Genomic DNA, 12,500 nt, shown 5'->3' on the forward strand with positions numbered 1-12,500 from the left:
TAACCTATACGGTTTGGCAAAATAAAAGAAGTTTGTGTGTTGTTGCGATATCCATTTTAAACAAGAACTTGTCTGTAAATACACGCACAATATGAGAAGATAATTTTTGTTGCAATGAAATTATCATGAAAGTATATAGCAACCCTAGGTGAATAAGCCTAGAATAAATTTTGCTTGATTGATGTGTCATGGAATGAATTTTATATTGCACAAATAAGATCTCTAAGTTATTGACTTGCTAATCGCACAACTAGTTTTTTGAAGAAATAATATATTTTTTTTTCCATGCTTCAAGTAGCCATGATATTAACATGATTCAGATTCACCTCCAACATGAATTTACTTAAAGCAAACAAGATATTTATTTATTTCATGTCTTATGAACTCAAAAGTGTTTTTTTCATCTAGGGGGGGGGGGGGGGGGGCGGGGGGGGGGGGGGGGGGGGGGGGGTGGGGGGGGGTTGGGGGGGGGTTCACACACCCCAAGGGGGGGTGGGGGGGGGGGGGGGGTGGGGGGGGGGGGGGGGGGGGGTTGGGGGGGGGGGGGGGGCCCCAGGGGGGGGGGGGGGGGGGGGGGGGGGGGTGGGGGGGGGAGGGGTGGGGGGGGGGGGACAGTTGTCATTTTTTCATGGTTATATAATGGTTTTTAATTGCGAGACTCAGAGGCTAGTGGCCGCTCTGGGAGCGTGAGGATGGTTTTGTGAGAGCGTACACACTTTCGATGTGTAACCCGCGCAGTGCCCATGGAAGTGAATATGAGTTCATGACTTTGACGCTGCAGAATGGCCTTATATGTATATATATATATATATATATATAGATATATAATATGTATATATGATATATAATTTATATATATAATATATATATATAATGTATTTATATAATATATAATACAGATATATATATATAATATATATAGATATATATATATATATATATTTTTTTTCATGCTATAGTTAGCATGATATTAAAACATATCATTCTCCTTCCAACTATGAATTACTTAAAGCAAACCAAGATATTTATTTATCATGTCTTAGATCAAAAGTGTTTTTTTCCATCATCAGAAGAAGCAAATAACTGTAAAAAAAAATGTTTTTCCAAAGGCCCCACAGAGCACTGGCCCTCTGTGAGCGTGACGCTGTTTTGTTCGGCGTAACGACACTTTCGCTGTTGTACGCCGACAGTGCCCATATGTGAAATGATTTCAAGACTTTGACGCTGCAGATAAGGCCTTATATATATATATATATATTATATATATATATATATATATATATATATATATATATATATATATATATATATATATATATAATATATATAATATAATAAATATATAATATATATATATATATATATATAATATATATATATATATATATATATATATATATATATAATATATATATATATATATATATTGTTATATATATATATAATATATATTATATATATATATAATGATATATATATATATTATATATATATTATATATATATATATATATATATAATATATATATATATATATATATCATTAACCCACTGCAAACAAGGATAGATTTACTTGTTCATTTTCCAGGATGGGTTTTAATTCAGAGTAAGGCAGCTTCATGCAATATATCTTGACTTTTCCCACACTTTCAGTCTCTCCTTGTGAACCAAGAGCCATTTTTTTTGTCATTTTTTTGTGTTTTATTGTATTAAGAGACTTATATGTGTCATAGACAGGCTCTATCAATTCTGCAGTTGACTAAAATTGTAGTCCATATCATATCACTATCTTCTTTATACTCAATGTGATAGAAGAATTGGTGATTTATGGGAGGAAAAAAAAACATAATACAAAAAAATATAACCATCCACAATGAAAATGATGTGAAGAGGTAGGGAAGAGGAAGGAAGCCTGTGCTTATGGCAGTGAGTGCCACAGTAAAAGGCATTTGTACTGGCACAGACACTGGGCATGGTTTGAGTCACCTTCTTTTTGTTCTGCCTACACATCCTTCATCTTGCTGGAGACCATGGATGGATGTCTTTCAATGCTTTCTCTCCTGCTGGTGCTAGAAGAAAGTGGTGCCATTTAGGTTTTGGATGTTAGGTGAAACTCATTTTGCTTAGTATTATAGCAATTATAGTAATTATGATTTCAGTTGACAGCATCACTTAGTCTTACTGATAGTATAATAAAGAAACAGAGATCCAAAATGCCCCAGTGCATATATTTTATGATGCCTGCCATCAGGTCAAAAACTCCTGTGTCATGTATGTCATGATACCCATCTTTAATGGGTATACAATAGAATGTGGGTCCTGAAGCAATATCTAGCATTCCTTTGGCCAACCATCCCCAGTCTCTGCTTGAGAATTGAGTTTGTATGTTTGTTGACTGCAACATTGGACTTCTTATGGTCTGTGATGGTCTTCTGTAATATCAATTCTAGACATTATTTTTGTTTTTTCAATACCTTTACCAACTTTTTTTTTATTAGGATAAACAATATTTCATCAGATTTGAATTTGTTGACAGTACTGCTATGTGTGATTGTTGCATTTATACCCTCAATTGTACTGTGGACTGGTATTCCATAATATGATTTTTATATAATTAATGTTATGCAATTAGGTATGATAAATTATGAATTATTTCATGTGCTTAAGATGATGATTGTTTTTGATAGTTGAGTGGCTTCAATATTTTATACAATTATGTTTTTTAGCTATATTTCTCATAAACATAAAATAATGTAATTTCAGACTGAAGATGGTGATGATGGTGGGGATGAAGATGTTCTGAAGCCTCTCCTGAATCTGCAAAAAACAACAGATGAGAAACAAGCTGAAAGCCAGATCAAACTCTTTTCAAATACACAGTTCATCTCTTATGACAGAAGTGAAAGGGAAGATGAGGAAGAAGAGGAAGAAATAAAAATGAAAGAGTAAGGATAAGAATAAGTGATTCACTGATTCATATAATTTTATTGAAATGCATAATTGCATTGTAGAACTTGTATTATGATATAAGTGAGAAAACTATTTCCTTTGGTTACTTAAGATGAAATTTATATAACATGTATTATTACCATTTTTTTCTGATTATAGCTTCCAGAATTCAGAAAATGGACTTCCATCATATGAATCTGTGAGAGATAGTACAGGGAGAATCAGAAGACGAGTAATTTTCCATGATAATTTAGAGGAAGAAGTAGAAGAAGAGAGTGATGATGATGATGATGATGATGATGATAATGATGATGATGAGGAGGAGGAGGAGGAGGAGGAGGAGGAGGAAAAAGATATTGAAGAGTATGATGAATCAAATGAAGAAAGTGATGTAGAGACTGAAATGGTTCCACCAAAGAAGAGACAAAAGGTGAGTGTTTTATTTTATTAGAACAATTGAAAAATTGTAGGTAGTAAATGTCTATAACAGGTCCGCATTATAAAACCCATTGAAATTGCTATTGATGGATCCCTAATGCATTTATAGTTGATTTAGTCATTGCAATCCAACAATAGTGATGATGTTTGACCTGATAAGTGGGGAGGATATGAAATATCTTAGGAAAATTGCAGGGTCAGATTGATAAATAACCCATGGAAAGTTGGTATCCTACCGATGTCTACATTAAATCATTTATAGTATGGTATATTTCTGTTTATTGTAAAATAAAGATACAAAAAGTCTGGGTACTTAACCCAATGCCGACGGGCCTGGCGAGAGCTGGCAACCCCCTACTCTGGGCCTAAGTAATATCGCCTAGGTTGTGACGCCGGGTGCTGCGATGCGACACACGCAGCCTACTGGATGGAATATGAGCCTGACTCACTGTATTTTGATTGCGTGTGTGATTTTTTTGTATTTCCCATAATGTGTGATTTGAATGAAAGATGATATTGAGTTGACTTTGTGAGGTGCAATACAAGATGTTATAATGCTTTTACCTGTTTACTTTTACCTGCCACCCGCTATTGCAATGGCGGCACACGGCAAAGGTGGAGATGCAATTTGTGTGTAAACATATATTGTCAATAAGTAATTATGTTTAAAATCATAAAATCACCTTATATATATATCCATTAACCCAATCCCGACGGGCCGGCGATAAGTGGAAACCCCCTATGCCGGGCCTCTGCAATATTGCAACGGGAACGTCAAACTGGTGTGTCGCCCCCGTCATTTGGCATTTAGCTGTGTCACACGGGTGTGACACATTAAGAAATCAAGAGCCTCATCTATGTTTCTTAGAGCATATAGGATCAATGAGTTTACTGATAGAGAACTTAGCATCATTATGGAGTCTTTTAAAAATCTTGGTTACCCTAAGTTTTTCTTAGAACGTGCATTCATATGCATCCAAATTTTATTCTCAAACTAAAGTCACACGTAAGGACAGGTACCGTTTAATCAGTCACTTGATGACAAGCGGCAGTTATTTAAAAAAGTGGACATCGATATAGTGTTTACTTATCCTAACACATTGCGTAAATCTTTGGTTAAACATAATACGTCCAGCGCTACTCTTGGCAAGTCTTCAGGCATTTATGCTATTCCTTGCAATGAATGTCCGAAGTTCTACATAGGTAAAACGGGTAGAGAGCTGGAAAAAAGAATAAGTGAACAGAAACGCGATGTGAGGTACTCACATTGCATTTATGGGAATCAAATGCTTGTTTTGTTCACATGCGTGATGCCGGTCATCAACTAAATTGGAATAACGTAAAATTAATTCACAAATCGTCTAATGCTTATGAAAGAAAAATGCTTGAATCTCTTTTGATTAATAAGATTCCCAACTTGGAGTGCTGGTCAGTGGGGGTTGGATGATCTTACTTCCTTTTTAGTGGGAAAAGCTTTCCCTAAATTAATTGACTTTAACCATCTTTCAGTGACCTGATTCAGCTCTTTTTCCTGCTGTCATCCTTTCTGTATATATTCTTGTCAAAATTTACTTCTACTATTCATTTTTTGGATTGCTTACGCCTGATGAGGAACTTTCTTTTAAGAAGTTTAAAACGTTGCGAGTTTTTCCTTTCATTTTGTGGCAGTATTTTATTAATTCTGTTTTGTGCATGTTACTGTGTTTGTGTTTTTTGTGATTCTTAAGTTTGAATGTTCAAGAAATATACCTAAACCATTATTTTGTTGTGAATAGTTGATATATAGCACTTATACTGGGGGTGGGGGACTATTAATTAAATTGAATGCACATGCTTTTAGGCTGATGCTATGCTTGCTTGTGTGATGTCATGGCACAGTCCAAGCAATGGCTCTGTGAAGTAAATATGTTTCACCCAAGTAAACAACTCCCAAGCTCACAGATTATCAGCATTTTTTGCTGTTCCTATCATACTTACTTTTTGGCTGTGTTTGGCGATATTGTTCTTGGTTAGTAGACATCACAAGGAATCCATCAATACCAATTTTGAAAGGTTTTATGGTGCGAACCTGTTCTGGAAATTTACCCTTAAGATTAACTTTTTGTGCTGTTAGGATATAAGATTAATAATATTAATGTATCTCTTAAGCACTTTCCAGTATTAATCCATCTTAGATAGTCATGATTTAATAGAATCTGTCAGATTTAGAGTTTTTCATATGTGCATCAAATATGGATTTTGTTAAAAAAAGGCAAATATGTGTTTTTCCTGCAGTATATTTATCTTTTCACTAAAACTATACAATTATTTCAGAGTATTGTGTTCAGTAGGAAACAGACTGAAAGTATTAGTGCAGACAGTGATTCAGATGATTGTGATGTTGATAATGATTTACAAGACATTGTTAAAGGCCTTAAGATAGAAAAGGAATCTATACAAGCAAAAGTATTACATCTTAAAGATGGTAATAAAGGATTAGATAAAGATAAAAGAACACCACAGGCCCTAAAGAGAAACAAAGACTTTGATATGACAACAAAGCTCCAGGGCATCTTGGAGAAGATCAGTGCAGCACCTGAGCAGCGACCAAAAACAAGCCTTGCTAGTAGTGATTATGGATCTGGCAATGAAAGTGAGGATAGTGAAGTTTATGGCAATGTGGAGGAGGAGGAGGAGGAGGAGGAGGAGGAGGAGGAGGAGGAGGAAGAAGAGGAGGAAGTGGAAGAGGAAGAGGAAGAGGAAGAAGAGGCAGCAGAGGAAAATGAACAGGAGGAAGCGGATCTCTCATGTTCAAAGACCCAGTCAAGGATGAAAGAGCCAAAGAAAGAGGAAGGTGGAAGCCAAGTGGAGGAGATGGAGGAAGAAGAAAAACTAAATTACAGAAGTGAGATGTTCAAGCAAGCAACGCAGAGTTTTTACAAAAATCAGAATACAGTCTCATACCTGAAGAAGTACATTTATGGTGAAAGTAAGTTCTTGTTATAAATTTCCTTATTTTCTATTTGTATGAAATATTTTGTTGATGATAGAGTTATAAAATCCAATTAGCTGGGAAATATCTGCAGATTTTTGTTCTTAGTATTTTTATTTTTTTCAGAATATCATCTTAAATTTTTGATTTTTGAAATTTTTGGTTGATGGAGAAAACTCCAGAGTGCTGAATGTATGGCAAACATCATGAGTGAATGAAATGGGGCTAGAATGTAAATCAGCTACTTCAGCTAGAAAATCTAGGCTAATTGTCAAGAATATGAAAATGGACAGAAAATTTAGTGGAAGTCTATTTTTATTGGAAACAATAATATGAAAATGCAAGCTTAAGAATAGATGGTCTTGAATTGTCTTTACCTGAGAAGTTTTAGATAAAGACTGATTCTAGATTGCCAGCTAAAAGTTAACCCATTTGCGCCGATTGATGTCCTATCACGTGGTCTGAAAATATCCCCAGACCCGAGTGACGTCTTGAGATGTCATGTATTTTCTCGCCGTCAGTTGTGACATATTGAATTTTCAACAATAGAATGCTAGATTGTTCTTAAATATAATTAATTTTCATAATTTCTTTGACTTAAGTTTAGGTGTTTGAATGTTATAAATGTGATATAACCTTAAAAAAATGTCACAGAAAACTACACAATATTGATGACTTCATGGTAATTTCTGTTTGTGATTGGTTGAATAAAAAGATCTGAATTAAAGAACTTTTGTAAAATCAAATGTGATTAGCCAAGAAATAAAATAAAATAGAAAATTACTAATGGAATACTATTTCCAATTTGTCGATTATCTGTGATATCACGTCACATCACCTCACGAGGTACATGTACATACTCGTATTTACATGTATGATTATTAATATTGTTCTTTTCATTGGGGGGGGGATGATTAGTATAAAACATTTTTTTTGATACCCCACTAAAAGATTGCTTCCAGTTTCCATTGGTATTATCACATTTAAGTGAAGAGTATAGGCAAAGTTCAATAAGATAACACTAGAAAAACATTGCTGTAATGTTTTTCAACTGAAATAACTCCTCTGAACATGGCAATATTTTTACATGCCTTTACATTGTAGATGCAATCATGCAAACCATATGGAAAGGGTGGGTGATAAACATTCTGTGAGGTTGATTTTGTTTACATTTACTGGTAATATGGAAATATGTGACCAGGACAAGGATTGGAAGGCATAAGTAGGTCTAGCCTAAACTAATGTTTTGTGATGAATTTAACCTGTTAATGATGGGTGACAAGATATCACAGTAAGTGGTTGCAGGGTCAGCCGCCAGGGACGATATATTTGGTCGTGGCTATCCTCCTGGCTGGTGCGCTGGGTGATCGGGCGTATAGTGCTCAGCTATGGCCAGTGCAGATGAGAATCCTGAGGCATTAGGCTTATGCGTTTGAAATATCCCGGCATTTCGACCATTTAGAGCCAAAAAACGGGTTAAGGGAAAATGTTTGTTGGGCCAGTCTGCGATTAGTTGAGTTTAGTATAACCATTGACCAGTTTTTCATTTTACTTTTATAGAGGTATCAATTGGATAATTTATTTATTTATTTATTTATTTTTTTTTAATTAATGATAGAATTGAGGAGAGGAAACTTTAAAGTGAATGCATAAAGTTATTACAATTTTGCTTATGTAATATGATATTGTAATATGGAAATTTGGCAATTTAAATAAATTTTACTTCAATGTTTTATTCTTGCAGTTAAGGAAGAAAATAAAGTAGCAGAAGAAGAGGAGGACCACATAGGAGGACTCTTCCTTCGTGTCTCTAAACCAAAGAATGGGAGAAGCACAAGGTCCAGTCACACAAATATGGATGAATTAGATACTAGCAGATACATTCCTCCAATTCTTAGAAACTGGAGTTCAAGTGAGGTAATCACAGTGGGGTCATGAGAATAAATAGACTATACTTCAGAGATTTACATGGATGGTGTTTGATACCCTTTCCTTGATCTGTAAATGTCATCTGTGAGAATGGACCCCCCCCAACCCTTCACTCCCAGATGCCCTTGTATCTATACTTGTCATTATATGTTGAAATTTCTAAACAGTAAAATATATCTTTATGCAGCTCCTGGCAAGCATCCGTGATTGTTTTATGACGGGTGAATGGAAGGATGACAAGAATGCAGAGACACTTTTGAAGCTTGATGATGAAGACGAGGACTTGTATGGTGACTTTGAGGATCTAGAAACTGGACAAAAGTTTACTGCATCATCAACAGATACAAAAGATGGGAAATCAGGAGAGGATGTAGATGAAAGTAGGTGAAGTTTGTTTTTGACATGTGATGCTGTAATGGCAGACCTTCTTGCCTTGATCTCGTGTGCTGAAGGGTTCTAGAAAGACATGTTTTTGACTGTAACATTTTTATTTCACATATCAATATAGAATATTCTAACCCAAAAATGTTAATGAACCATCCTATATATAGTGGATGGGTAAAGTTTGGGTCTGAGCTGCTTTAAATAAGCATATTGTATGGTTCCCCAAATAGAAGAGTTGGCAACTTCCTTCCAGGAAAGTAGATATTAACTCTTAGAGAAAATGCAAATCAAAATTTTCATCTTTAACCCATTGGTTGGGGTTTTCAAAATAAGTGTATACAGCCTTGTGGCGGTAATATCATATATGGCCCGGAGGTCCGTAGTGGTATTTATCTTACGCTTGCGCAGTGTGGGAAGCATCGCTCGAAGCAGTTTGACATTGGTTTTCCATTTTGTAGGAAAATGGAGAGGTTTGAAAATATCCTTTTCTTCCAATATGTTAGACTCAGGTAGCAAGTCTATGTAATGAAATAATTCCTATTTTAGCTCTTTATGATATGATTATACCTATGAATCTATATAACATTGTTTTCTTCTTCTTCTTCTTCTTCTTCTTCTTCTTCTTCTTCTTCTTCTTCTTCTTCTTCTTCTTCTTCTTCTTCTTCTTCTTCTTCTTCTTCTTCTTCTTCTTCTTTTTCTTCTTCTTCTTCTTTCTCTTCTTCTTCTTCTTTCTCTTCTTCTTCTTTCTCTTCTTCTTCTTCTTCTTCTTCTTCTTCTTCTTCTTCTTCTTCTTCTTCTTCAGAAATGATAGAAATAGTTGGGTAATTGGTAATTGTTTCATTCTACCAATGTCATAGTGCATTCTACAAACTTTTGTGAGCTTCTTGTTCTTAGAATATCATGTGGGGAATAAAAAAGGGACTGAAACATATACATGTATTTGCATGTCAGCAAAAATAAACTATATATATATGCATATATATGTATAAGGTACATGAAAACCTTTTTATACCATTTGAGGCTCCATCTGACTGCTGAATAAGACAATGCCAGTTGGTCCCCAACATCTATGCCCTTCATTGTAGTCGATTATACTACTCGTTTTATTACCTTATTGCCCTTCTTCTGCTGTCTATGTATAGAATTTGATTACTGAATATTTTTGTTGCATACCTTGAATTTCAGATATCGTTCCTGAAGTAGAAAAGGAAAAAACAAAAAGAGAGAAACTCTTAGAAAAAAAGAGACGTCTCAAGGAGATGTTTGATTCTGAATATGATGGCAAAGGGGAAGGGGATCACTTTGACACCCTCAAAGCAGAGATGAGTCAGCAAGCTCAGGTAATTTTTTCTCTCAGTAAAATCATTACCAGAAAGTGTTAATGACAGTATTGGTTCATAAATTTATCTAGATGTAACATTTTTTATTTACATTAGTAGATAGATATAAATATAGTTTTCTTTTTTATCTATCCAGAGTTAATTGATTAATTTAACATAGCTCATATGAACAAAAACAATTTTACTGACACCTACACTCAGTTTCTCGTTAAAAAAATTGATGGTCATTTTTTTGTGTAATGTTGCATTATTGATTCTATTGCTGTGGTACAATATTTAATTTTTAAAATTTACACATCTGCAGTTGAATCGTAATGAGTTTGAGGGACTTGATGAGGAAACTAGAGTCCAGTACGAAGGTTTTAGAGCTGGCATGTACGTACGCTTAGAGTTCACAAAGATCCCATGTGAATTTATCACCAACTTTGATAGCAGCTATCCTGTGATTGTGGGAGGATTATTGGAAAATGAAAGCAACATGGGTTTTGTGAGAGTAAGTGCACAAATGTGTATGTTATTACTGAATATAAATGGTTTATAACTATTATTTTTATGGTTTATTACTGCTATTACCAATTAGTTTGTTCATTTAATAGGTCCGCATCAAGGTTCATCGATGGTATCCCAGAATTCTTAAAAATAGGGATCCCTTGATACTATCCCTTGGATGGAGACGGTTCCAGACCCTTATGTACTATGCTAAGAGAGAAGATAATTTTGTTATGCGCTCTCTGAAGTATGCACGGAAGTATCTCCATGTTGAAGCCATGTTCTGGGGTCCTGTAACTACAATTGGTACAGGCTTTGTTGCCCTACAAAATATCACTGACCGATTGGTAGGAGAAACTTTTGTCATTAACTTATTTGAGTTTTTATATGTTAAATGGTACTTAACCTTAAGATATTCCTTTAATATTGCTATGTTTACAAGCTTAATAGATATGGTATGTTTTGTATTCAACAGTCTGAATTTCGTATTGCTGCCAATGGAGTAGTACTGGAGACTGATCAGAGCTGTAAGATAGTGAAGAAGTTAAGACTTTTAGGAACGCCTGAGAAAATTATTCAAAAAACTGCATTTGTCAAGGTGACCGGCATTTTTTTTTTATATACTCTATGAATTGGAAAATATTATTTACCATATTACTCTGAATTTTTACTCTTGTTCAAAATGATTCCTTTACTCTGGCAGGATATGTTTCACACAGAAACTGAAATAGCCAAGTTTGTGGGTGGAAAAATACAAACCCAGTCAGGTATTCGTGGAATTCTCAAGAAAGCTCATGGCCATAAGGGAGTTTTTAGAGCAACCTTTGAAGATGTTATTAAAATGAGTGGTAAGGCAGTGGTATTTGATTTTTTTTTACTGTTTTGATAAATGTTTATATATATTTTAAAGAACAAGAGATCTTGCTTCTCTGTTTAGTCTGTCAGCTGTCTATCTGTGTAATTTTTACAATAGATTTTTTTTTTCCATTTCACAGATGTAATTATTTTGAAGACTTGGGTTCCAGTGGTCTTGACGCAGTATTGCTCAGCCATGCGGACACTTCTTCTTTCTCCGAAGGAAAAAGCAGAATGGCAAGGAATGAGGACTGTTGCACAAATTAAGAAGGCAAAGGGTATCAAGAATGAGGTTAATCCAGACCATCTGTACACAGTGAGTTTTCATTAGTTAATACCTGCCTTTCCTATTTTTCCAATCATTTACTGTGATAGGAAGAAGAAAAGCTGTTTCATACCATTTCTTTTGAATGTTTCTTTTGATGCATCTGATAGTGTTTGTGTATTATTTGTAGATGGCACATTTTATACAGGTTTAAAGTGTTATAGAAATTACAATTGTTCCATTGGATTACAAATTTTTGTACAATATATTATCAGTAAAAGGTTTATTTAATTATTACCAATAAGCAAAATTCATGAAATTAAGGCCCATTAACCCTTCCCAGACTGGCCACATCTTAAGTTGTTCAGTGTGGGCTGAGCATCTTAAGATGTGTGTGTTTTCTGTTATTTTCTGGACACATATATAATATATGAGCCTATATTTGATGTATTACCAAAGTGATTCATACTAGTAATCATATCAAAGTAATAAATAAGTTGCTTTAAATATATTATAAAAGTGATCTGACCTTGAGAAAACCTCTGTCACAGAAAGATTAAGGTTAAGATAACAGAAGTAAGGTTTAACATATCATTCTATGCCATAACCAAGAGAAAGTATTTTTTCTAGTTTTTACTGAAATTTCATTAATATCCTTAATTCTTTTCAACAGCCGATCACCCAACGCAGAGATTATGTTCCACTTCCACTTAAGGTTCCAAGAGCATTACAGAAGGATTTACCATATAATATGAAGCCTAAAGTTACACCAAAATCCAAAAAGGCTGAGCGTGTTGTTGTAGTGAAAGATCCACATGAAGTTGAGGTTAGTACCCATATTACCTTACTCTAAAATGTTTTCATCAATCCCTATTCATTGT

At 34.6% G+C, this 12,500-nt stretch overlaps 1 protein-coding gene across 1 annotated transcript in view; it reads left to right on the forward strand.

Annotated features, from left to right (window-relative positions):
* LOC122253198 (ribosome biogenesis protein BMS1 homolog) overlaps positions 1-12,500 on the forward strand; it is a 27,442-nt gene that overhangs the window by 14,414 nt on the left and 528 nt on the right. The window contains exons 9-20 of the mRNA XM_043016069.2: positions 2,763-2,944; positions 3,108-3,378; positions 5,700-6,354; positions 8,102-8,274; positions 8,474-8,666; positions 9,856-10,010; positions 10,315-10,503; positions 10,607-10,846; positions 10,975-11,097; positions 11,203-11,347; positions 11,495-11,670; positions 12,293-12,445. Of these exons, the coding sequence (XP_042872003.2) occupies positions 2,763-2,944; positions 3,108-3,378; positions 5,700-6,354; positions 8,102-8,274; positions 8,474-8,666; positions 9,856-10,010; positions 10,315-10,503; positions 10,607-10,846; positions 10,975-11,097; positions 11,203-11,347; positions 11,495-11,670; positions 12,293-12,445 (2,655 nt within the window). The remainder of the gene's footprint in view (positions 1-2,762; positions 2,945-3,107; positions 3,379-5,699; positions 6,355-8,101; positions 8,275-8,473; positions 8,667-9,855; positions 10,011-10,314; positions 10,504-10,606; positions 10,847-10,974; positions 11,098-11,202; positions 11,348-11,494; positions 11,671-12,292; positions 12,446-12,500) is intronic.

Source organism: Penaeus japonicus, unplaced genomic scaffold (genome assembly GCF_977035675.1).
Source record: "Penaeus japonicus unplaced genomic scaffold, GWHDUDI00000001_assembly GWHDUDI00000008, whole genome shotgun sequence".
Lineage (NCBI taxonomy): Eukaryota > Metazoa > Arthropoda > Malacostraca > Decapoda > Penaeidae > Penaeus > Penaeus japonicus.